The sequence below is a fragment of the Oncorhynchus clarkii genome, chromosome 23 (assembly GCF_045791955.1).
Source record: "Oncorhynchus clarkii lewisi isolate Uvic-CL-2024 chromosome 23, UVic_Ocla_1.0, whole genome shotgun sequence".
Taxonomy (NCBI): domain Eukaryota; kingdom Metazoa; phylum Chordata; class Actinopteri; order Salmoniformes; family Salmonidae; genus Oncorhynchus; species Oncorhynchus clarkii.
The window spans coordinates 1,881,011-1,908,727 of NC_092169.1; the positions used below are offsets into that span (position 1 = coordinate 1,881,011).

General features: G+C 41.8%; 1 protein-coding gene and 1 long non-coding RNA gene across 4 annotated transcripts in view; one reads left to right on the plus strand and one right to left on the minus strand.

Annotated features, from left to right (window-relative positions):
- LOC139381222 (protein FAM83H-like) overlaps positions 1 to 10,244 on the plus strand; it is a 35,171-nt gene extending 24,927 nt beyond the window's left edge. Inside the window, exons 4-6 of one of the 3 annotated variants that reach the window (XR_011628538.1) lie at positions 1,889 to 2,013; positions 2,304 to 7,632; positions 7,906 to 10,244. Coding sequence is in view for 2 of the 3 variants with exons in the window: in XM_071124681.1 (XP_070980782.1) it covers positions 1,889 to 2,013; positions 2,304 to 6,810 (4,632 nt within the window). In the remaining variant the exon portion in view is untranslated. Of the gene's footprint in view, positions 1 to 1,888; positions 2,014 to 2,303 lie in introns of all 3 variants that reach the window. The other 2 variants (XM_071124682.1, XM_071124681.1) reach the window with 2 other exon arrangements.
- Positions 10,245 to 20,422: 10,178 nt separating this feature from the next.
- Positions 20,423 to 25,188, minus strand: LOC139381673 (uncharacterized). The gene is made up of 4 exons (XR_011628572.1): positions 23,562 to 25,188; positions 23,279 to 23,332; positions 22,588 to 22,662; positions 20,423 to 22,481 (listed from the first exon to the last, which is right to left on the minus strand). It is a non-coding gene; the product is annotated as an uncharacterized lncRNA (long non-coding RNA).
- Between the last annotated feature and the right edge of the window lie 2,529 nt (positions 25,189 to 27,717).

Below are 27,717 nucleotides of genomic sequence, written 5' to 3' on the forward strand. Positions count from 1 at the left end.
CAGCCAGAGCCGCCAGTCAGCATGGAGCAGCCAGAGCCGCCAGTCAGCATGGAGCAGCCAGAGCCGCCAGTCAGCATGGAGCAGCCAGAGCCGTCAGTCAGCATGGAGCAGCCAGAGTCGCCAGTCAGCATGGAGCGGCCAGTCAGCATGGAGCAGCCAGAGCAGCCAGTCAGCATGGAGCTGCCAGTCAGCCAGGATCTTCCAGATCCGCTATTCAGCCAGGATCCGCCATTCAGCCAGGATCCGCTATTCATCCTGGATCCGCCAGTCAGCCAGGATCTGCCGGAACCGCCAGTCAGCCAGGATCTGCCAGAACCACCAGCCAGCCAGGATCTGCCAGAGCCTACTACCGGCCTGAGCTTCCTCTCAGTGCTGAGCTACCCCTCAGTCCCGAGCTACCCCTCAGTCCCGAGCTACCCCTCAGTCCCGAGCTACCCCTCAGTCCCGAGCTACCCCTCAGTCCCGAGCTACCCCTCAGTCCCGAGTTACCCCTCAGTCCCGAGCTGCCCCTCAGTCCAGTGGGGCCCTTGGTGAGGACTACTAGGCCAAGGTCGGCGGCGAGGGTCGCCTATCTAGGGACGCTAAGGAGGTGGACTAAGACAATTATGGAGTAGGGTCCACGTCCAGCGCCAGAGCCGTCACCGCGGACAGATGCCCACCCACACCCTCCCCTATAGGTTTAGGTTGTGCGTTCGGAGTCCGCACCTTGGAGGGGGGGTACTGTCACGTTCTGACCATCGTTCGTGTGTGTTTTCCTTGTTTTAGTGTTGGTCAGGACGTGAGCTGGGTGGGCATTCTATGTTGTGTGTCTGGTTTGTCTATTTCTATGTCTGGCCTGATATGGTTCTCAATCAGAGGCAGGTGTTAGTCATTGTCTCTGATTGGGAACCATATTTAGGTAGCCTGGGTTTCACTGTGTGTTTGTGGGTGATTGGTCCTGTCTCTGTGTTTGCACCAGATAGGACTGTTTAGGATTTCATTATTTTGTAGTTTATTCATGTATAGTTTTTTCCTTTATTAAACAAACATGAATCATCACAACGCTGCATTTTGGTCCGACTCTCCTTCACCTAAAGAAAACCGTTACAAATAGCTTCAATAGCTGGGTTATTTATCCTCAAATATGATTACGTAGTACCTGTCTTGAATGCATCAAACCGGGAGACGCTAGCTAGGCTAATTGAGCCTGCAGTGCATGTGCTTTCTCATCCCACAGTTACAAATAACAACAACTCCATTCAGAATATTAATTAGCAGCCTACCTGTTAGCTCTTGGTCATTGTAGCCTATTCTTCTTTAACTTTTAATTCAATAACTTTAATTCCATCTTCCATTGATTAGATATCTCCTAACTTTTGCGAAACATGGAGGCTCTACGACTGTAGTATATTGCCGCTTTGATGACTTGTGATTGACCAACAACAAGCGCTATGCGCCACGTTCCACTCTCTTGAAAAGCAAGAGTAGCAGTATGAGTGATAAAAAAAATATCTCTCTCTCGACTGTAGCTGTCACATTCGGATCTGTGCGGGCTCTTCCAGACAAGTCCGTTAAAATTGCACATATCTGAGACCTGTGGCAATCATATCAGATCCGACACTAGATCCGACATTATTTATAACTCTGGATCCAGGCCTGCTCGGGTCCCAGATTGTGTCTTCGGTATTCGGGTACTTGTGGATCCGTGAAGACCAATAAAGGAAACCTGTAGGCTTGGGATATGAATAGCTCTTCCTCTCAACCTTGAACATGAAGACCCACTACCTCTTTCCTCATTTGTTTCCATTTAATGAACAACAACTACTCAATTTCAATCATTATTCATATGGAACTAATTCAGTACTTTTTGGAGAACATCTAATGAGAACACCATGTTTTTATCTTGCAGTTCATGCGTGTCAGAACTGTGTCAGGCATCACCTATCGCTGTCGCTCTGGAAAGTCCTTCAAGGGTCAAATGCTGGATCGCTTCTTGCTGACAGACTGCAGGGCTGTCCTGAGTGGAAACTATAGGTGAGGGTTCCAAAATGAAGAATGTGGTACAAAGTGTTTTAAAATTGTACAAATGTTGCATGATTTCTCAAGCAGACTTGACATTAGTAATGTGGATTTAAGAAACTGTACATTAAGTTTCTCTTACACCTGTGTAGTAACAAATACATAACATTATTGTTCCATTGTAATTTAGAAATTGCTTTGCATTTGCATAGTAATGGAGTTAAGAGTTCCTTATTCTATTGTAATATATATATTTTGCTGCATTGTGCTGTTTAATGAAATTCCATGAATCTCTCTGCCCACAGCTTCATGTGGTCTTTTGAGAAGATTCACCGTTGCATGGCTCACCTCTTTCTTGGACAGCTTGTGACTACTTTTGATGAGGAGTTCCGAATCCTGTTTGCACAGTCCCAACCTTTGGTACCTGAAAATGTCCTTGTTCCAGTGCCAGACTACAGCAGTTTATCTGACAGCCAATACAGCACTGATAGGACACCATTGTTCAGAGATCCCAGAAAGTTCCTGCCCATAGAGAGCTCTCGTCCTAAAGAATGGGCTAGACATTCCTTTGATGATCAGAAAAGAATGCCCCCTGGAAGGCACGAGCACATCCACAGATCACTAGATCAGGGTCCACTAGATATGCGCAGAAACAAGTACTCCTCACAGCAATTTAGAATAGAGCAGCAGTATTTTATGGAGCAAGGTCACCCTATGATACAGTCGAACACAATGGATTTTGCTGGCTCTAAAAGGCACAGTTATGCAGAGGGCACTTATGCCAGACACTCCTCCTCTCAATTCATGCAGCACCAAGCCATGCACAACTTTGAGGAGGGTATGGCAACCCAAAGCAGGAAGATACATAGGGAACAGCATCACTACCAGAGAACAGGGCCAGAGCCTGGTTATGGTAGCTACGATCAATTCAGGGACCAAGGGTACCCTCCGATGGATCAGTATTCTGAGTCTGGGTACCCACATGGAATAGAGATAGAGCCACCAGACAACTATGACCCTGTAGTGAATTATTTATCATCATCAAAACTTGCTATGGAGATGGGACATGGCTCAGATAAATTATCACATCCAGGAGAGGGTCCCTTTTGTCATTCAAATGCAAAAAGACTGAGCGTGGGCCATCCTTATGCCTGTCAGACCTCCCCTACACAACAAAACCTGTCTGAACAGAAGCAGTTTTTTGTTGGGTCTGGTTCGGACCGTAAAACACAGGATCCCAGTGCAAAGCAGGGGATGCGAGATTGGAGGATCAGCTCATACCTCAGTGCATATGATGATGCCGGGGAAGAAGACATTTCACAGCCTTTTGGAAATGATCCCTTTGAAGAGCCCCTCAATCCCTCACAAGGAATAATATTTGCTCCACTGGTATCAGATCCCAAGTTTAATGCCAAAGAGTTACCCAAGATTGCAGGGCTCAGGTTAAAGACCACACGCCCAGAACATTCAAGAACACCAGATATTGTTGTTAGCATGGCAACAGATGAAGGCGACAAATCAGAGGATATGGATGTAAAAGAGCCCAAAAGAGAAGAGTCATTCCGTAGGAGGTTCAACCCTGCTATCCAAAGGACCTCAAGGCTAAGATCCTCACTAATCTTCAGCTCACAACTAGAACAGCATATCTCTCAAGAACTGAACCTTACCTCAGGCCAACATTGTGAGGAAACTGCCAACGAGGAAGATGACCAATCTAGATTTTCCTTGACCGCTCAGATTTTGGGAAAACGAAGATCCATAACAAGAGAACCTTTTGAATGGAGATGTAATAAGCCAGCAACAGTTGATAATTCAACCATAGAGTCTTTGAAATTTGAGGACATCACTACTGATGCCGGTGATAAGGAATTGCAAAATAATCCTCCTTTGGGCACCAACATGGCTTCTTCAAAGGAACAACCTAAACTTGACCATGAAGAAGAAAGCAAAATGGTACAATGTGCACATCCATCCAAATCTGCTCAAATTGAGCAACCCAAAACCGTACAAACAGCACACCTGCCATCTTCATTGAGCAATACATTATATATAGATATGAATGATCCAGACAGTAGGTTCAAGTTTTTTAAAGAGTTGGCTGCCAAACGAAAAGCTGCAAAGGCTTCAGAGTCTGAGAGCAGCGCTGAAAAAGCTCCTCTAAATCCAGTGACTCCATTTGACTTGAAAACAAAGGACGAAGTCACAAGTGTAGAACCTACTCTTCCAGTGGCTCCACTAAATCCAGCAGATACTTCCACCAAAAAGCCATCTACATCAACAGAGGGACCTCTTAACCCAGAAGATACATCAAACAAAAAGATAGCAACATCAACAGAGGCCCTACTTAATCCAGCAGATACTTCAACAAACAAGACAGCAACATCAACAGAGACCCCACTTAATCCAGCAGATACTTCAACAAACAAGACAGCAACATCAACAGAGACCCCACTTAATCCAGCAGATACTTCAACAAACAAGACAGCAACATCAACAGAGACCCCACCTAATCCAGCAGATACTTCAACAAACAAGACAGCAACATCAACAGAGACCCCACCTAATCCAGCAGATACTTCAACAAACAAGACAGCAACATCAACAGAGACCCCACCTAATCCAGCAGATACTTCAACAAACAAGACAGCAACATCAACAGAGACCCCACCTATTCCAGCAGATACTTCCAACAAAAAGCCAGCTACATCAACACAGACCTCTTCAGAAACACTGGAGACCTCACCTGTCTCACAGGGGAATAAAACATCCATGGCAACACATGGCTCATTACATCTTGATGTCAAAGACAAGGCTTCTAAAAATAAAGAACAGGAAGAACTTAATCTTCCCAAAAGTGACTCCAAAACATTCCTAATTCGTAGATTATCTTGTGATGATGGGCTACTTAGAGTCTCTATGGATGCTGAGAAGATTGAGCTGAAGAACAGTCAGAACCAAAGTGTGCCTGAAGTTAACACAAGAGATACAAGTGCATTTCTTGAGCACACCTCAAAAGAGCGTATCTTTAACATCGCCCCAAAGGAGTTTAGTTCATATAAACTATCACCAAAGGAACCAAATTATTCAAATCCTGCTTCAAAGGAGCTGAGCCCATCTCTTCCACTCACCCTAACAGAAGTTAGCTCGTTGTTATCTCCAACATCAACGAGTTTCAGTTTAGCTAATCTCACTTCATTTAAACATGCCGCAAAAGATTTGAGCTCAGCCCTTACCCCCACCCTTAATGAGTCCAGTTCATCAAAGCAGTCCAACAAACCTCTGAGCCCCACCCAATCCGAATCAAGTGTCTCTTCTCATCCCATTCCATCAAAATCCAGCACCTCTGCTCATACCATCCCATTGCAATCAAGTCCCCCCATTATTCCTGGTCCAGTTGAGCCAGTTGTGTCTCCCAAGCCTGACAAAACTGATTCCAAGGAATCTCTTAGCCCTACCCCAATGCAATCTTGCTCGTCCTCAATCCCTGCCCCTGCAAAAAGCTCTACCCAAACAAAATCCAGTTCCTTACCTACATCCACCTTAGTTGGGTCCACTTCATCAACACCAATAGACTCTAACATCTCTCCCACTCCCTCCACAAAGGAGTCATTGTTTACAATTGCCACAACTGAGTTGAAGTCACCCCCTCCAAAGACCAACCCAATAAAATCCTACTCCTCTCCTAGTCCTGGCCAAGATGAGTTTGTTTTATCCCCCAAACCCTCCAAAACAGCATCCAACTCTGATCCAAAGCCCACCACAGCAGAGTTTAATGACTCTCCCAACTCCTCACTTCCATCGCCAAAGCATTTCACGGAACAAGCCAACAAATCTCCCATCCTAACACCAACACAATCTAGTTCTTCTTCCAATCCAACAACAAGAGAACCCAACCCTCTTCCTAACAACACCCTAACAGAACCAGGTGCATCTCCTGACCACACCCCAACAGATTCAAGTGCATCTTCGAACCCTACCCAAACAAAATCACATTCCTCCCCTATGTCTGCGTCAGGTGGATCAGCTTTGTTCCCAATGTCTGGCCAAACAAAATCTATCACTTCTCCAAACCTCATCCCAACAGAATATTGTTCCTCTCCTAATCATATCCCAACTGAGTCTACCTCACCATTCAACCAAGTCCTTGTAGAATCCAACCCATCAAGTAACTCAAACCCAACTCATTCCACTGCTTCTCATGACACTGTCCCAGATCCATCCGTCATTGTGGATAACAGTAAGAAGGGCAAACTAAGTAACCTTATCAAGGAGCAAAAAGCTGGAAGTTCTCCTGCCGCTAAAGGTGACAAGAAAGCAGGTGATGCTGAGATAATGAGCAAAACTGCTCCTGGAGAATCTGCCTCCCATGGACCTCAGAGTCCTGATGAAACCAAAGAGAATGATAGCACTATGAAACCAGAGAGCCCTACAGATCAAACTAATCCCATATCACCCCCAGTGAAGCAAGCTAAAGTAAGCCAGTCCCACTACCATTCATCTACTGCCAATGTACTCTCAAGCAGCAACCTAAGAGATGACACAAAGCTCCTTTTAGGGCAGATTTCTGCTAACAGCCAGAGCCGGACAGAATTCACTATAGAATCTGCTGTCACTGATGATGCCAAACAGGATGAGGCTGACCGGGGTGTTAGTGGTAAGGAGGAAGAATCAGCCCAAGGACAGAGCAGAGGCCCGACTAGAACTTCTCAGGAGCGGGAGAAGCTACTTCAGAGAATCGAGAGCATGCGGAAGGAGAGGAAAGTATACAGCCGCTTTGAGGTAAAGTACCATACTGTATCAATAGGCCAGTAGCAATTTACAAAATACAATTTTAAGGTACCTATTGTACCCAAGGTACCCACTGTATTGTGTTTTCACTCACACCTGCTTTCCTTCATGTGAGCTCATGTTTTCTGTTTATTATTCTGTATTTTGATAGATGCCGCCTTAACCAGGGATCGGAAGGATGATTGAGTATGGAGAAAGACCATCGCTAATTCTCCTCTAAAACTTGTTCTTTAACTATGTCCATTCCCCAAAAGTCTAAAATCACAGGTCAGAGAGGCACAGCTAGCTAACCAGCAGAGAGGTATTATTCTCAGGTTTCTATATTAGTGTTCCTCCGAATGGACTATCTGCATGTAAATGATTAAGGTTTATGGGAACATGAACAGAAACTTGACTAAGTTGACTAAGTTGACCAACATGGACTACTGTATACGTAAACAGAGACTCTACAGTGTGGACAACGGACTACTGCTATCTACAAGGTGGGACTGAAACATGCAATCTCATCAGATAAATACACAGCTAAATGTGCAATATATTTGAAAAGTATTGTGTTCATAGACACACCGGACACATAGGTATTGTTGACTGTATGGGTCAACTGCAAAGTAATATCTGTTACTCTCATGGTTGTTTAATTATTATCTGTTTGAGGATCTGTTTTATATACTAACAGACATTTCAAAATACAAACATTAGAATCACCATTAATCATCATAGAACATGTAATTATCATAAACAGTGCAAGTATAGCTTTCAAGTAGTTAATGGGCCACTTTCTTCATTTCAGTAGGTTAGTAGGTGTAACAAATCAGGACGACAATGTGCAAGATAAACCAAATGCAGGTAACTGCCAAAATAATGTAAACACATATGTAAATGAGGGATACAAAGAATATTGAAGGCATTTTCATTCCACATAGGTGTGGTTCCTAAATGAATTAAGCAATTAACATCATGCTTTGGGTCATGTATAAAAATGCTGGGGCGGCCATGTTTTTGGATACTATTGTTATACCCCCATAGGATGACATTGCTCCCTTCCGCAGGGCACAAGTGGTTACTGAATGGTTTGATGAGCATTAAAACGATGTAAACCATATGCCATGTTTGTCTCAGTCACCAGATCTCAACCCAATTGAACACTTCTGGGAGATTATGGAGTGGCGCCTGAGACAACGTTTTCCACCACCATCAACAAAACACAAATTATGGAATTTCTCAAGGAAGAATGGTGTTGCATCCCTCCAATAGAGTTCCAGACACTCGCCGAATCTATGCCAAGGTGCATTGAAGCTGTTCATGGTGGCCCAACACCCTATTAAAAAACATTATGTTGGTGTTTCTTTGATTTATTTCTTTTATTTTTTGGCAGTTACCTGTGTATGCATGAATAATCATGTGTATTTGCACAACACTTTTAATGCCATGGGACATTGCGATCTCCAGTTTGGACTTTCAAAAGTATGTGGACACCTGCTCGTCGAAAACCTCATTACAAAATCATGGGAAATAGTATGGAGTTGGTCCCCCCCTTTACTGCTATAACAGCCTCCACTCTTCTGGGAAGGCTTTCCATTAGATGTTGGAACAATGCTGTGGGGACTTGCTTCTATTCAGCCACAAGAGCATTGGTGAGGTCGGGCACTGATGTTAGGTGATTAGGCCTGGCTCTCAGTCGGCATTCCAATTCATCCCAAAGGTGTTCGATGGGGTTGATGGGCTCTGTGCAGGCCAGACAAGTTCTTCCACACCAATCTCGAACAAACCATTTCTGTATGGATTTCGCTTTGTGCAAGGAGGCATTGTCATGCTGAAACAGGAAAGAGCCTTCCCCAAACTGTTGGCACAAAGTTGGAAGCACAGAATCGTCTAAAATGTAATTGTATTCTGTAGCGTTAAGATTTCCCTTCACTGGAACTAAGGGGCCTAGCCCGAACCATGAAAAACAGCCCCAGACCATTATGTCTCATCCACCAAACTTTACAGTTGGCATTATGCATTCGGCAGGTAGCGTTCTCCTGTTATCTGACAAACCCAGATGTGTCTGTCTGACTGCCACATGGTGAAGCGTGACTCATCACTCCAGAGAATGCTTTTCCACTGCTCCGGCGTCCAATTGGCGGCGAGTTTTACACCACTCCAGCTGACGCTTGGCTTTGCACATAGTGATCTTAGGCTTGTGTGCGGCTGCTCAGCCATTGAAACCCATTTCATGAATCTCCCGACGAACAGTTCTTATGCTGACATTGCTTCCAGAGGCAGTTTGGAACTCTGTAGCGAGTGAAGTGCATTTGGAAGGTTTTCAGACCCCTTGACTTTTCCACATTTTGTTATGTTAGCCTTATTCTAAAATTGATAAAAATGTGTTTTTTTTTGCTCATCAATCTACACACAGTACCCCACAATGACAAGCGAAAACAGGATTTTAGACATTTTTGCAAATGTATTCAAATTAAAAAACAGAAAAAACATTTACATAAGTATTCAGACCCTTTGCTATAAGAGACGAAATTGAACTCTGGTGCATCCTGTTTCCATTGATCATCCTTGAGATGTTTCTAAAACAGGCTTGAAGTCCATCTGTGATAAATTCAATTGATTGGACATGATTTGGAAAGGCACACACCCGTCTATATAAGGTCCCACAGTTGACAGTGCAAGTCAGAGCAAAAACCAAGCCATGAGATCGAAGGAATTGTCCGTAGAGCTCCGAGACAGGAATGTGTTGAGGCACAGATCTGGTGAAGGGTACCAAAACATTTCTGCAGCATTGAAGGCCAAGAACACAGTGGCCTCCATTATTTTTGAATGGAAGAAGTTTGGAATCACCAAGACTCTTCCTAGAGCTGGCCGCCCCGCCAAACTGAAACGTGGCACCATCCCTACGGTGAAGCATGGTCATGGCAGCATCATGCTATGGGGATGTTTTTCAGAGGCAGGGACTGGGACACTAGTCAGGATCAAGGGAATGATGATCGGAGCAATGTACAGAAAGATCCTTGATAAAAACCTGCTCCAGAGCGCTCAGGAACTCAGACCGGACCTCAGACTGTTCACCTTCCTACAGGACAATGACCCTAAGCACACAGGCAAGACAACACAGGAGTGGCTTTGGGACAAGTCTCTGAATGTCCTTGAGTGGCCAGAGCCCGGACTTGAACCCGATAGAACATCTCTGGAGAGACTTTAAAATAGCTGTGCAGCGACGCTCCCCATCCAACCTGACCCGAGCTTGAGAGGATCTGCAGAGAAGAATGGGAGAAACTCCCCAAATACAGGTGTGCCAAGCTTGTAGAGTCATACCCAAGAAGACTCGAGGCTGTAATCGCTGCCAACGGTGCTTCAACAAAGTGCTGAGTAAAGGGTCTGAAAACTAATGTAAATGTGAAATGTCCATGTTTTTTTGTACTCTGTATAGATGTAATAAGCTAAATAAAGTGTGTAAATTAACGCCATTTGCTTGATAGTGTTGTCCTTTTCATTTTGGGGGGAAATAAACTGTTTGATTTGTTTTCATGTTTCACAAAAAAGACTGGAAGAACCATGTGCTTTTTACCTTTTGAGGGAGAGGAGGACACGTTTACATGCAGAATTGGGCTCTTGCACACCCGTAGGTCAAAGTAGAAGTAGTAGCCTACTTTGCTCATCACTTGGACTGAGGAATGTTTAGTGGATTAGGATTAGTGGTTCAGGTTTGCTCTGTCTCTGCTCCATACTTCAATTCAGTTGTTGGCTTAAATGCACAATCGTTGTCAAGATTTGCATGGGAATGAGCACAACTCTATCTAGCCAGTCAGTGCAAGATGGAGTTTCATACTACTTCTTATTCCTGTTCTCTCAGATCTCAACAACTGCTCATGGGGAGGGGTGAGGCCACGTAGTTAGTGTTTCCATCCTTCAATGTTCAACTTCTTTTGCTTGTTCATGGTTTGGGGCTCTCATGGTTTTGCTTTTAAACCTCATTCTGAAGACCAGATCTCTAGGTGTTTACTTCAGAAATGAATCCGCAAAAAGTTTGTACCTGGATTAGTGTCATACAAAGGACTTAAACTCATAAAAAATGTGCATTATGAATGTTATCTAGACACGCTGAAGGACTGAGATCTGGGACAGGGACATTTTTGCTGTTACATACCCCAAATCGGTTAAATCCACCCACTCTCCTAATCCATATATAATCCCAAAACATGTTCTTATTGTTTGGATAGAGTATTTTACAAGTGTTAAAATTAGTATTCTGTCAATTATTTTGTATGAAAGAAAACATTGCATAACATTCAACAGGGACAAGATGGACGCAGTCCATTATAGCATTGTTGTTTCGTCCTAATGTATTCGAGGGTAAAAACAAACACCATGGAAATTGTACCATGGATTGAGGTGGAGATGAAAACAGTGGACTATGGCTCAATGCCCTCACCCCGATTATTTGCCTCTCACCTTCTCCCCAATCTACTGCCTCCAGGTTTAAGAAAGAGAGGGAAGGTAAGATAAAGATGATTGTGGGGGTCTGAGGTCATTGAAACAAAAATGTTTTAAAGACAAAGTAGCAATGAAGCTACTCACATTGTTGGAAGTCAACTGCTTTTAACATGATTGTGTAGGTTATCTACATCGGAAGGAACCCAAAAGATGTTGCGTGCTCATTTTACCACTTCCACAATGTAAATAGACTACTAGAGGACAAAGAGGACTTCAACACATTTCTGGAGGAATTTCTTGAGGGAAAAGGGGGGTATGTTTTCCTAATAGCGTACATATTTTATGGAAGTGTAATACCGTGGGATTTTTTGTAGGCCAATGTTTTCGATGCGATACTTAATTTGTGCTTGTAACATTCTTTGATTCATTTTTTGGTGGTTCTTGGTTTGATCATGTTAAAGATTGGTACAGCCAAAAGGAAAACTTTGACATACAGTTTCTCACATATGAAGAAATGAAAAAGGTATAGATCAGTTCGATTCATTTTCAATACGTTTGTTATTATTAGTGTTCAATTCCAGAGAAAATAAGAGTTTGTATTTTGATACAAAATACTTTTTTGTGTACTCTTTCTTGCGTAACAGGACATGAAAGGCGTAATTGTCAAGATTTCAAACTTTCTGAACAAGAGACATGAAAAAAAAAACACTCAACATGATTGTTTGAAAATAGTATTTTCAGTAACATGAGACAAACCCCAAATGCCAATTCGGATACAGTGGCTCCTGCATTCCTTTTGTGGCTTCACAGGAACAGTTTTCCATCACCCAGAGTGAAAGGTTTGACACCATCTACAAGGAGGGGATGAAAGGTTTAACTTTGGAGTTCCTTTGGGATCTATGAACTGTGAATTGTAGCAGGCCTACTGTTGATAAATAACTAAGAACTTGCAATGTGCATGGTCAGCTATATCCACGAGCGCTCTAACTGAAAAGTTTATTTGGGTCAGCAACAAAAAGCTACAGAAAATCTCCTTGAATTCTTAGAAACAGATTATTTATTTCCTATACAAAACTCATAGAGTGAAACAAATTGATTAGCTAGAGCACTGAGCGAATCTTCTATTTCTGTACTAATTAGAGACGTGCTGTGTAAACCCATTATGTATCTTAGCAAATACATGAGACATAAAGATAACACATTATGTTTCCATTACTCATGCACCTTTTTATGCTAATTATGCCCTTCTTTCTTTCTAGCAACATTGTATACTACATCAAATGGGAAAGCGGCACCTTCAGTTTTCTGGTACAGTTTGTGCCAATGCCACATTTGGTGTTTGTTTTGTTTATTTCTCTTAGTGTTTGCTAGGATTTCTGTTATAGAATAGTATCAGTCTAGTGTCAAATATATTATAGTTCATCATGATTGCAAAAGTGACAATAGTTTACCATATCACAGCTTTCAGCTGGTATGCCTTTGTCTTTATTAAGTTCATGGTTGCTTAGGATCGGGAGAAGTTACCACCTGGGATGTTTCAGTATGATGGAACCTGGAACTACCTTACTTTCCTCAACCTGGTGAGTTTACTTGGAAGTCACTCCTCAGTAAAAGGCACATGACAGCCCACTTGGAGTTTTCCAAAAGGCACCTAACGGACTCTCAGACCATGAGAAACAAGATTCTCTGGTCTGATGAAACCAAGATTGAACTCTTTGGCCTAAATGCCAAGCGTCACGTCTGGAGGAAACCAGTCACTTCTCATCAGCTGGGCAATACTATCCCTACGGTGAAGCATGGTGGTGGCAGCATCATGCTGTGGGGATGTTTTTCAGCGGCAGAGACTGGGAGACTACACTCTATGGTGTATTGTGCACAGAAATTATGGGTGGGAAAAAACGATTTAATCCAGATTAGAATAAGGCTGTAACATAACAAAAGGTTTAGGGATCTGAAAACTTTCCGAATTCACTGTAGGATGATGTCATCCTATTGACTAGGATGAGCTGGCCAGTCAGCGGTCTACTTGCGTGAATTATATATGCCCACACCATTCTGTTTTTGGGGTATTTCCTCACCATTCCAACACAGAAATGCTTCTTTTTAACATACTTAATTTCAATGTTTTGGAAGGAAAACTATTTCACTCATATTGTAATTAATTCTAGGTAATTATTCATAGAAATCTGGAAACACTGGACAGTTACTTTCTTTCTTTTTTTCTTTCTTTCATCACATTCCCAGTGGGTCAGAAGTTTACATACACTCAATTAGTATTTGGTAGCATTGCCTTTACATTTTTTTAACTTGGGTCAAACATTTTGGGTAGCCTTCCACAAGCTTCCCACAATAAGTTGGCTGAATGTTGGCCCATTACTCCTGACAGAGTTGGTGTAACTGAGTCAGGTTTGTAGGCCTCCTTGCTCGCACATGCTTTTTCAGTTCTGCCCACACATTTTCTATGGGATTGAGGTCAGGGCTTTGTGATGGCCACTCCAATACCTTGACTTTGTTGTCCTTAAGCCATTTTGCCACAACCTTGGAAGTATGCTTGGGGTCATTGTCCATTTGGAAGACCCATTTGCGACCAAGCTTTAACTTCCTGACTGATGTCTTGAGATGTTGCTTCAATATATCCACATGATTTTCCTGCCTCATGATGCCATCTATTTTGTGAATTCCCTCCTGCAGCAAAGCACCACCACACCGTGATGCTGCCACCCCCGTGCTTCATTTCTTCGGCTTGCAAGCCTCCCCCTTTTTCCCCCCAAACATAACGATAGTCATTATGGCTAAACAGTTCTATTTTTGTTTCATCAGACCATAGGACATTTATCCAAAAAGTACGATCTTTGTTCCCATGTGCAGTTGCAAACCGTAATCTGACTTTTTTTATGGCGGTTTTGGAGCAGTGTCTTCTTCCTTGCTGAGCGGCCTTTCAGGTTATGTCGATATAGGACATGTTTTACTGTGGATATAGATACTTTTGTACCTGTTTCCTACAGCATCTTCACAAGGTCATTTGCTGTTGTTCTGGGATTGATTTGCACTTTTCGCACCAAAGTACGTTCATCTCTAGGAAACAGAATGCATCTCCTTCCTGAGCGGTATGAAGGCTGCGTGATCCCATAGTGTTTATACTTGCATACTATTGTTTGTACAGATGAACGTGGTACCTTCAGGCATTTGGAAATTGCTCCCAAGGATGAACCAGACTTGTGGAGGTCTACAATTTGTTTTCTGAGGGCTTTGCTGATTTCTTTTGATTTTCCCATGGTGTCAAGCAAAGAGGCAATGAGTTTGAAGATAGGACTTGAAATACATCCACAGGTACACCTCAAATTGGCTCATGATGTCAATTAGCCTATTAGAAGCTTCTAAAGCTATGACATAATTTTCTGGAATTTTCCAAGCTGTTTGAAGGCACAGTCAACTTAGTGTATGTAAACTTCTGACCAACTGGAATTGTGATTCAGTGAATTATAAGTGAAATTATCTGTCTGTAAACAATTGTTGGAAAATTTTCTTGTGTCATGCACAAAGTAGATGTCCTAACCGACTTGATGAAACTGTAGTTTGTTAACAAGGCATTTGTGGAGTGGTTGAAAAATGAGTTTTAATGACTCCAACCTAAGTGTATGTAAACTTCTGACTTCAACTGTATATCCAAGGGCATGTGAGGCTGTATGAGTTTTGTTGTATGATTTACTGTATGCGTATATTCATGATACATGTAACAACCAAGAAACTTCTGTGTGCAATATTTAAGTTTTGCAGATGATGTTATTTGGGATGGTTGTGGTGAATGATCTTTATGTATGGTCTTTACAATTGGAAATACCTAACCTTTTCTGTCCTCGCCTTCCCTGTAGGAATGGTGAGAAGGCATGATTGAAATAATGTGAAATATTGTTACTTGATATACAGTACCACCAGCGTGGAATCTCCCTTATCATAGGGAGATAGTATACAGTATCTTATTCTACTAGATTTACTGCCATTTTTCTTTAATTCTGTCTGTCAAAATGTTCATTTTGTGGTGCTGCTTTTCTGGATGATTTTTTCCTATGACAGGTACCTTGTCTACCCAGAATAGCTAAATGCCTTCTTCCCTCTCTGAATGAACCAGTACATCAGTACATTTAAATTACAGACATATGATTGTGAATGCAAAAGTTGTGAATGTGGAAGTTGGCTGTTAAAACAGTACATATTGTAACATGTATTTACACGAGGTCGCTCTGTTTGCGCAAAGTATGTAGCGGCCTTTAGGAGTCTTGGGCTTGGCATACTTGGTCTGGTAAGTAAGGTCATTTATTAATCAGATACAAATGTATGTATGTGTTGTTGATTTTAGCCTGGCTTGAAAAAAGAGGAGGCTGAGTTTTGGAACGGCGGCGTGTTTCAAACTTGTGGATTAGCCAACTGTGATCTGCAGGTGTCTTTTTTCACAAATTCAAGGCTGAAGGTGGCTGTGCAATGACTGGGCCGTGAATGGGGTGAAAGCGAGCAGTTTGAGGACAGTGAGGAGAACCTCGTTAAATATGTCAGGACATAGCAATACGGATGGTCCGGGAGTGGTCGTGGGAACCACAGTACTGTTAACAGTGGCACCCCATCATTCAGGGTAAGCCCCACCTGTTTAGCTAAAAAAAAAAAAGTTCCTGTTTTGCATTTTATTTTGGAATTAATGTGTCACATATCAGTTTGCAAAAAATATGATTGAGTTAATAAAGCCACATACGAACATGTCTCTTTTTTGCTTTCTTAAGGCAGCTCCAAAATGCATGTGTTTCAGCCTAGCTCAGTGCTTTCTGAGGTGGAGGGGCAGCCAGCGGAAAATAAAGAGCGTAGAGGTTGGTCATCTCTGGTTGTGCTGTGATTGGCTCAGTGTTCTGTCATTCATGGGGACACTACGTCATCGCAAAATCTACAGGAAGAGCGAGAAAGTTCAAGCCCCCTTGTGTGGTACCATAGAATTACATTAGAAGTGCCCATTCAAGAAGGCTCAAGGTCATTCGCAACAGGTAAAATTATGTCAAATCACATTATATCTACCATAGCTTTGATTGGACATCATAATTTTAAAATCTTAGCAATCAAGCTAGACAAGGAGTCATCATGAATCGCGTCAACAATCTACTGGCAAATCCTTTTCAATCCTCGTCAAATGAAGAGAAATTATACATACTGTATAACGTATTGGTGCTCATCAGCCATTGAACATAAAAATTACACAACAAGTTGGAAATCACAACTTCAACAAAGAAGTTGAATACGTGGGTAACTGCAAAGCAATCACTATTTTGCTTCCCTTGTCTACTATTCGGTGGAGAGGGTGTGTTCTCCAAGTCTGGGTGTAAGGGTCTCTGTTCCAGGCTTAAAAGGACTGACATCATGATACGACCTTGTTTTTTTTTGTAGTCCCCAGTTGTCTTGAAAGCACCATAAATCCAGAGAACCCCAGACTTTGCTGACAATGTTCCATGACAAAATTTTCTCTCAAGAAGAACCGCTGCGCCACCTTGCTGTTCAAGTGGGCACAGCACAATGGTGAGTCCAAAAATGTGTTGTATACTGCTGCATGATGTAGTATGTAATGGAGATATGTATACTGCAGCTAAGAAAGTAATACTAAGTATATGTTGTGTAGTAAACTGTTAGTAGACAATGTGCCTCACCCTAATAATTTGGTACCTTTCCCCCTCATAACTTAGCCTACCGTTCTGACTTGGTGGTGCACATGTAGCCTATAGCCTGTTTTAGAGAAATTTCATAATTTATTATTGTAAGAGCTTTCATTGTCTGCTTACACTGGGGCAAAAAAATATTTAGTCAGCCACCAATTGTGCAAGTTCTCCCACTCATCTTTTTAAGTGGGAGAACTTGCACAATTGGTGGCTGACTAAATACTTTTTTTGCCCCACTGTATATGCCCCCTTATGCTACAGTTCTGACTTGGTGTACAGGGAGAACACTGTAAGAACAGCCCATGTTCTGAATTCTGTCGCTGTACATTTCAAAAGTGCTGAACAAATAGACATTGTCTTAATTGAAATTATGGATTGCCTATTATCCTCTCATCGTTCCATTATGCCATCGTTTGTACATCTCAATTGTCAGTAGAAACCACATTTGATTAAGCAAGTCAGCCATCTTAGCTATGTTTTTTTTAAAGGCAGTAAATGAGGCTGAACTAATTGTTTTGCCCCCAGACAAGACTCTGCTGATAGCCAGATGTAGCGGTGGTAAGGATTTTATTTTATTTTATATATTTTACCTTTATTTAACTAAGCAAGTGTGAGGGAAAAATTATGTGTTCACCTTATTTGTTGTCTATGTAACAATTATTTACTTAACGAACAGTAAGATATTTCTGTCCTGCTAATGCAGTGTTGTATGGTCTCCACTCTAGCACCCTGCAGCCAGTCTGGGTGTTGAGGACATGGGTTCTACTAGAGATAGCTTGAAGCTCACAATTGACTTGTGTTTGTCACGTCTGCTCCCGCTCTTCCCTTCCCCTGGCGCTTGAGGGCTCCAGATTACCCTGCATCATGCACTGCTGCCATCCACCACGCACACCTGCCGTCCCTCGTCACACGCATCAGCGTTATTGGACTCACCTGGTCTCACTTATCTCCTGTTTATTTCCTCCCCTATATTTGACATTTCCCCAGCTCTGTTCCCGGCTGCTGCATTGATTGTCTTTTGTCTTAGTTTCTGTTTGCTGACGCTGTGCCTGTCTCGTTACTCCCCGTACCTGCTTCGTCTCTCCAGCGTCAATACATGTGACAGAATGCAGCAGCCACATACGAAGCATCGGGGAGTACTGGCGTTCCGGTTGGAATGGTGGCAGCGGCTCTGGGTCGCCTAGCCAGCTCATCAGGCTTTTACGCCCTAGCTGGCTCGAGAGGTTTCCTTGCCCCAGTTGGCTCGGAGGGCGTCCATCCCACGTCGGGCCTCAGCTGGATCGTCAGTTCTTGTTCGCCCGGCTGATCCAGGACTTTTTGTCTTTTGTTTTGTTGGTGACATCGGGTTGGATCCTGCCGCCGATGGAACCGGGGGTGCCTAAGCCAGCCCGTCAGGCTTTCTCACGCCCTGGCTGGCTCGAGAGGTTTTCCGGCTTGGCGGCTTCCCATCCCACGTCACACTCCACTGGGTCATCGGGCTCCCCTTCTACTGCGTGATCGGCAGTCGTCTTGCCTCAGCCGGATCGTCAGGCTCTCGCGCTCCTGCCGGTTTATCGGGTTTTCAAGCCCCGACCGACTTGCCCAGCACCCATGTCTCGGCCGGTTCACCCAGGTGGGACGCTGGGTGGAGTCCCAAGAGGGAGCGGTACTGTCTCGTCTGCTCCCGCTCTTCCCTTCCCCTGGCGCTCGAGGGCGCCAGATTACCCTGCATCCGTACTCCTGCCATCCATCACGCACACCAGCCTTCCCTCGTCACGCGCATCAGAGTTATCTGACTCTCCTGGACTCACTTATTTCCTCCCCTATATTTGTCAGTTCCCCAGCTCTGTTCCCCGCTGCTGCATTGATTGTCTTTTGTCTTAGTTTCTGTTTGCTGACGCTGTGCTTGTCTTGTTATATGTCCGTTATTTATTCAATGTTACTCCTCATACCTGCTTCATCTCTCCAGCATTAACTCATGTGACAGTGTTGGTGATAAAAAGCTAGCGTTCTATAGACAAGATGTGGTGTGTGTGTGTGACTCAAGATATAGAGAGAGCCTGGAAGAGTTAAGAACAATGCCTCATTGTCTCATCTTCCTGGCATCTGGGAAACACAGTAAAATACCATCCTGTGTAGATAACCAAGGTGGCTTATGGGAAGGTTAGAAGTGACTGACTAAGCAATCTTGGTATCAGCTATATTAAAAACTGTGCATTGTCTGTAAAGGCTAGGCTCTCTGCCTAACAGTCAGGCAAGACTGGTGGGCTACGGTCTCATTATTGCAATAATTAATAGATATCAAATAAAGATGATTGTTTGAAGAAATGACCAAGACCAAGTCTCTCTCAGTACTGAATTTCTGCGACACAAGTCAATTAAGAACAAATTCTTACCTTCAATGACGGCCTAGAAACAGTGGGTTAACTGCCTTGTTCAGGGGCAGAATGACAGATTTTTACCTTGTCGCCTCGGGGATTTGATCTAGCAACTTTTCTGTTACCAGTCCAACGCTCTAACCACAAGCCTACCTGGTGGTGAAAAGAGAACTCTGCTGTTGGGACAGCTTTATGTAGACCCTAACATTTTGTGGGCACCGTTTATCAGTTACAGTGCATTGCGAAAGTATTCGGCCCCCTTGAACTTTGGGACCTTTTGCCACATTTCAGGCTTCAAACATAAAGATATAAAACTGTATTTTTTTGTGAAGAATCAACAACAAGTGGGACACAATCATGAAGTGGAACGACATTTATTGGATATTTCAAACTTTTTTAACAAATCAAAAACTGAAAAATTGGGCGTGCAAAATTATTCAGCCCCTTTACTTTCAGTGCAGCAAACTCTCTCCAGAAGTTCAGTGAGGATCTCTGAATGATCCAATGTTGACCTAAATGACTAATGATGATAAATACAATCCACCTGTGTGTAATCAAGTCTCCGTATAAATGCACCTGCACTGTGATAGTCTCAGAGGTCCGTTAAAAGCGCAGAGAGCATCATGAAGAACAAGGAACACACCAGGCAGGTCCGAGATACTGTTGTGAAGAAGTTTAAAGCCGGATTTGGATACAAAAAGATTTCCCAAGCTTTAAACATCCCAAGGAGCACTGTGCAAGCGATAATATTGAAATGGAAGGAGTATCAGACCACTGCAAATCTACCAAGACCTGGCCGTCCCTCTAAACGTTCAGCTCATACAAGGAGAAGACTGATCAGAGATGCAGCCACTCTGGATGAACTGCAGAGATCTACAGCTGAGGTGGGAGACTCTGTCCATAGGACAACAATCAGTCGTATATTGCACAAATCTGGCCTTTATGGAAGAGTGGCAAGAAGAAAGCCATTTCTTAAAGATATCCATAAAAAGTGTTGTTTAAAGTTTGCCACAAGCCACCTGGGAGACACACCAAACATGTGGAAGAAGGTGCTCTGGTCAGATGAAACCAAAATTTAACTTTTTGGAAACAATGCAAAACGTTATGTTTGGCGTAAAAGCAACACAGCTGAACACACCATCCCCACTGTCAAACATGGTGGTGGCAGCATCATGGTTTGGGCCTGCTTTTCTTCAGCAGGGACAGGGAAGATGGTTAAAATTGATGGGAAGATGGATGGAGCCAAATACAGGACCATTCTGGAAGAACCTGATGGAGTCTGCAAAAGACCTGAGACTGGGACGGAGATTTGTCTTCCAACAAGACAATGATCCAAAACATAAAGCAAAATCTACAATGGAATGGTTCAAAAATAAACATATCCAGGTGTTAGAATGGCCAAGTCAAAGTCCAGACCTGAATCCAATCGAGAATCTGTGGAAAGAGCTGAAAACTGCTGTTCACAAATGCTCTCCATCCAACCTCACTGAGCTTGAGCTGTTTTGCAAGGAGGAATGGGAAAAAATATCAGTCTCTCGATATGCAAAACTGATAGAGACATACCCCAAGCGACTTACAGCTGTAATCGCAGCAAAAGGTGGCGCTACAAAGTATTAGCTTAAGGGGGCTGAATAATTTTGCACGCCCAATTTTTCAGTTTTTTATTTGTTAAAAAAGTTTGAAATATCCAATAAATGTCGTTCCACTTCATGATTGTGTCCCACTTGTTGTTGATTCTTCACAAAAAAATACAATTTTATATCTTTATGTTTGAAGCCTGAAATGTGGCAAAAGGTCGCAAAGTTCAAGGGGGCCGAATACATTCGCAAGGCACTGTATCTACTTGGCGGAAGGTCTTTGGGTGTATCCTCTCCTTAGGCTCCTTAGCACCTCTTCAACATAACAATAGCTATACATTTGGGTAGTTATTCCCCTTCAACATAACAGTGGTGAAAATGTTGATCTTCTGGGACAGACCCTGAACAACTGCATCTGGGGAGTGACCTCAGCAGGCTAGAGCCATGAAGTCAGAAGTAGAAATGCCGTGCTAATGTTATAATAACCTCTCTTATTATTTTGGGAAAAAGCAAGACGGTTACTAAAAGGAAATTAAACTCCAGTGGAGGCTGCTGAGGGGAGAAGGACTCATAATCATGTATGAAATGGTGTAAATGGAATGGCATCAAACCATGTGTTTGATACCATTCCAATTATTCCGCTCCAGCCATTACCACGAGCCCGTCTTCCCCAATTAAGGTGCCACCAACCTTTTGTGAATTCAGCCCATGTTCCTGTTTCAAACCACCAGGGCCTGATGCATTGTTGTCACTCCGATTTCCCCAACATACCTCAAGAAATACTGTATGTGTATGAGTAGATATTGCACCCAGGGTCTTGGGATATGTACTGTCCTCTGACGACATAGTTTCTATCTAACAAATCTGCCTCTAAGATATTGTGGGAAAACAGTGATATGATACTTTACCAAAAGTATTTAAAGAGATTGAAATGACTTGTTGTTCTTTTTAAAATAAATGTAATCAGCATATCACAATTGAAAAATAGAACTCAGTTGATCGGTTTAGTCCTTTCCTACCAAGAAGTGGTAGGAAAAACAATAATTCAAAACAAAACAATTTCAAAACAATAATTTTCCACTTTCTAATTCTCTGGCTACAACTTGACCAAATGAGAATATGAGAGTATACACGAGGTGATAAAATATCTTACCAACTGTTTTAACTTTTAGTCTTGAGATTGGAATATCATTATGTTTCCAGAAGCTGTATAAACACTTTTATATCGCACATATCTGTTAAGTGGAAATCATGAACAGTATGTGAGCTATTATAGTTGGGTTTTTTTTGGGGGGGATGGGACAAATAGTAAAATGTGCAGTTTTATAACTGATCATTACATTATTCATTAATCAACAAATAAAATAAAAGGGCAGCACATCACTCCAATGACAACTGTGGGCCCATGAGAGGATCCTTCTTCATTCTCACATTGTCCGTTAATGTTTTGGTACCCTTTTCCAGGGTACCAAATGTGATTGGCTCCAGAAATAACTGTGCCGTACATTTCCTGGTGTGTGGATCCTTCAGGAAGTGCCACCACGCAGGTCCCTGTAGTTCTTGAGGTGTTGAAGATAATTGGGGTCTGCGTCTACCAATCCAACGGACAGGACTTTGGCCAACAAGTGATAGTCTTGTTCAGTTAACTGCAGAAGAAACTAATGTCAATTGATGATATTAAAGAATATATGAACCAGTTTTATTATCTAAAGTGTGTTATCAGAATATACGTGGCCTGCATCAACTCCACACCTTTTTCTTGTTGGCTTCCTTGTGTTCAGGATTTTGAGGATTTCCACCTTTATTTCTGCGCATCAAAGCATTTTTCTGTGAAAAAAAATGTTACATGGACTTTTAGAATGAAGACTAGTGAACTGTGATTAGGACAACAATAATAATTTTAAAATTTCAAAAGGAGGTGGCTCTGTCTGTCATTTATCAAAATATGAATCTCTTTGTTGTCAAGACAGGGAATCATTTCCAAACATTTGAGCAGGGTGACACAATATATCGAAGTGTTGCATAATCTGACAAATTTTTTAAACACACCAGGGCACTTTCAGTCAGTGGTAAATCAAGGAATTATAAAGGTAAATGGTAATGCACAATAAATGATTTACAGATGTGTCAAATGAGCCCCCAATGATTACAGGAAAAATGTAAAGATAGAAATGTTAAGGCTTAACGGTAAAATTTGAAGACACTGAAAATGTGTAATCTGAAAATCTAGAGATAAGATGAGGTTGATAAGGAATCCTTTTCTGGTTTACACTTCCTTCTTAGGAAACATTTGATTTGCGTACCCTGGAGGTTTCAAGAAACAAGTAGGGAAAATTATACTTTGATAATTAATAATTTTGTGAGGGCATTAACAGGAGTTTTAAATACAATATCACTAGTATTGGTAGTGAAACTTGTGATGTAGGAAATAAAAAGTACTCGCCTCTTTTAGGCCATTTGAAAAGCATATAATGATGCAAATGAGGCCAATGGTAATCTGTAAAGGTTTAATGGAAAAGAAACATTTGGTCAACATTTTTATTTTCCCACATAAGGGCCTAAGTCTTGTTATGACGAAGGATCTTAAAGAAAAAATACAGGTTTCACAATAGTCTAGCACTGCTTATCAAATCCAGAATAAAGTATAGGTAATACCTAGTATGAACTACAATTGGAAGCTCAAATAAAAGATCCTTGTTTTTTTTTAATAAAAAGTTTGAACTTACCCCTAATATGTACAACATGTGTCTCTCTCTGTAAATCCTTCCTGAGAGGTGTGTGAGGTCTTATCTTAAGAGAAGTGAAGTTTCCTGCTCCTAAGCTTTAACAGACTACTCTCACAATGTGAAACTCCTACAAATAACCAGTAATACAGGTTTAACCGCATTTGTTAGGTATTATTAAACCACAAAAGGCTCTAGTTATGCGTAGTGAGCTGGGCTATTACGTAAATAAACGTCAACTGATTGAATCAGAGTTATTTAATGATACACTCAACATAGCTATTGATTTTTTTTAATAGGCTACACCTAGAAACAATGTGTGCATAAGGTTAGGCTACTGTTATTTTGTGGAAAATCTGCCTACCCATGTATATATAGACCCATTGGAAACGTTATAAAACCAAGTATGCAGTTACTCAAGGAATTCTTATAAAACCATAAAGTCTCAGGTGCAACTGAACCAAACCCCTAATTAATTGCTTTGTAATGATCAATTTTCTATTTAAAATGCACACATGTAATGCTGTCTCAAACCAGAGAGAGGAATGTAGCTTACATTAAAATGACATTAAAAACATGACATTTAGACTACATTAAATCATATTTAAATGATTGTGTGCAGGTTTAATGATGCAGGTTTAATTGTCTATTTAGTTTTTATTATTTTGACTGTGTAGTCTGTGCCTACACCCTTCATCACCATACCACTCATAGTGCTTGGGGTAGACGTTGATACAGTATTCGGCACAGATGTAATATCCTCAGTTTGTCCTCAATAGGTTATTGTTAGGAGGGAAACACAAAACGGACCTTAGATCAGTCTAATGGATCTGTGTCAAGGCGCAACGAGAGATATTACAGAAAGGAGGATATATCAGAGGAGACAATCCCATTGGGCAACGAATGGAGGAACGTATAACGCATCACCAAAAAGACTGTCGACCAATCGCGTTCACGTTGTCAAATATGCGTCACGCATTTGCTATCGTCATGAAATCCCTTCTTAAAGTCAGGGTAGAAGTCGAGAAAACCTGCCTATTTTCTTCGATAGTATGTAATGTCACGATTCCAAAGCTTATACGATACTATAGAGGACAAGTTAATTATTTCACATCTCGAAAAATAATTGCAATGTACTTCTTGTTGACCAAATCCATTCTAATGTTGAGTTTTGGAGCAGCGCCAACTGAACCATTCACGCCCTGATATTCACCCAGAATGCACCCTGCGGCCCATTGACAATGAATGGGCAACATTCAATGTGCGTCATTACGATACCAGTGGAGTTTCCCGTCTCCTCAAAAATATCTCTGGTGCAACTTCTGCCGCATTCATGCGCTAGTAGAAACTAGGAAACTCTGAAATGTCCGACTTGCTAGTAGTTATACACGTGCTGCTTCCAATAAATCAACAACACAGAAATGTCTGAGTTTTCCTTCTGTGAACGCTTGTTTTCCTTCTGTGTGTGACAGCCCATAGTGGTGCTAGCAGTTGTCTGGTCTCAATAACTACCTACAATTTACACCTTCCGAGCAAATCTGGTCACCGACATTTAACTAATACAAGATAAACATTTCAGACTTCTCGTGGCAACGTTCAAGTACCCCTTACTGCAGTTCGGGGCCGGGATAAATGTGGGTGGAGTCAAACGTTTGACTCCCCCACGTTTGACCCTGCCCACCGGTGTTTTTTGTCCGTCTGTGGTTTGACAGTCACACTGAATACGAACACACCCGTTTGCGCAAGGCACACATATAATACAAACGTATTTCAATTTTGAAGATTGCAAGAAATATTATATAAAGTGGTACCAGCACATGCGTTGTAAACACTTTTAGCTTCATGCAACAGACGTGTTATGTTCTGTTAAAATTGTGTTGATAAATGTTATAAGTTTGTAATTATATCATTTCATTGAGCATATATACAGTTACTACCTATCCTGATTTATAATGCTATTTACTTTCCTCATGAGAATGGAGACAGACTATACCATATAGACATACTGACAAGCTGAATGTGTTAAGCTATATCAGCTCCAGTAAAGAGATCAGAGACTCGGGTGACTTCTACATAATCTTTACTAAACAAAATAACACAATTAAACAATTGAAACAAATAACACAGCAGACAAAAACAAGGTTTGACCACTCCTCAAAAATGGCTTCACTCTTGCTCCTCAAAAGAGGCAGAGACAGTCATTTTCTTGTTGTCAACTGCCTCAACATAGAACATCTCTCCTTGTAACTGGAACGAGAACATGAATGGTTCCTTGAGGATAATATTTTCCCCTTCATCCAGGCCTTCATATAAAGTTCTTTAAGGGTTGTAATATAGTCTTCCCCGTCCATCCCAATTACTCTAAGGAGGGAAATGGTGCCTTTAAATGTTTGGTGTTCGCACCACCTTGCTGCTTCTAGGGTGTCCCTTAGAAGAACGTTTGCATCCTTGAAGAAAAAGGAAGAATAAATATTAAGAGTAGGCCTCATTGGGTGATCAAGACAAATTACACCCCACTTTCACAATACCACCATGCAAACAAAAGCCACTATTGCTATAGGGGTTTTCAGTGATATCTATAACTACTCGACAAGTCATCACAACTATTATATCTTGCCATGCAATCAAGCCTTCAGCATCACACACAGTAGACTACATACCCAGTTCACAGATCCCAGTTCGCAGTGCATTTTGTTTTCAGTATCGTCTAGAAAGAAAACAGATTGTGGTCATTAAGTAATGTAAAGAAACCTCTAGAGATATGTGTACAAGAATGCACCTTACTTTAGCAAATAGCCTAGTGCCTGATCCTGCAGAGCTGGATGCTGATGTGACATGCTGTGACTTCTTGGGGGGACGTCTTCTACATCATCCTGAAATATATTGGAGAGGAAGGGGGGGGGTCTTTAAACATTGGTTTAAGACTATAACACTCATCATATGACAACTCCTACCTGTAGTGTGTTTTGTTTCCGCCGCCTTTTTCGATCTTTCCATCTCTCTACTTCAGAACTTAGTTAGTGAAAGACATACAGTACATTCAATATGAAAATATATTCAGGTCAGTCTGGCAAGGATGCAAATTAAACGTTTTTATATTGTTCAAGACTTACGGCATTGGAAAGTTCTGCAGGAGAACTAGGCACCACCATCGCCTAATTTGCTGCATGTTTTCCGTTGAAAAAGAAAATCACACAATCGGATGTGGATCCCAAAAAAACTTACATCCACTGGTGATGAGAATTTAAGAATTTATACATACCTCAGTGAAATCACACTGTGCTTCCATTGCAATGTACAGAGCGTACTGTAAGATAAGAAAGAGTAGGTTGTTAAGTTTGATAGTTATGATAACAACAATAATAATGATAATAGTAAATAATAATAATAATACCCCCCCTTTTGAAGTATGCTTGGGGTCCATGTCCATTTGGAAGACCCATTTGTGACCAAGCTTTAACTTCCTGACTGATGTCTTGAGATGTTGCTTCAATATATCCACATCATTTTGAGGATTGATTATAAAAAACGTTTGACATGTTTCTACGAACTTTACAGATACTATTTGGAATTTTCGTCTGCCCCGTTGTGACCGCTTGAGCCTGTGGATTTCTTAACAAAACGCGCCAATCAAATGGAGGTATTTTGGATATAAAAATAATCTTTATGGAACAAAAGGAACATTTATTGTGTAACTGGGAGTCTTGTGAGTGCAAACATCCGAAGATCATCAAAGGTAAGCGATTCATTTGATTGCTTTTCTGACTTTCGTGACCAATCTACTTGGCTGCTAGCTGTTTGTAATGTTTTGTCTGCTGAGAGAAATGTCCTTACATAAACGCTTGGTATGCTTTCGCCGAAAAGCTTTTTTGAAATCTGACTCGCCAGGTGGATTAACAGCAAGCTAAACTGTGTTTTGCTATATTGCACTTGTGATTTCATGAAAATGTAATATTATTAGTAATTTAATTTGAATTTGGCGCTCTGCAATTCAGTGGATGTTGACGAAAATTATCCCGCTAACGGGATGGGTGCATCAAATTCGAACTGGTTCTCTACCAAACTGGTTCTCTACCAAATTTGTTCAAAAATGGCCCTTTTCCCTTTGTTCCGATTACAACCACTCACTTTCAGTTATTTGAAAAGGAAGTCGTCTCCC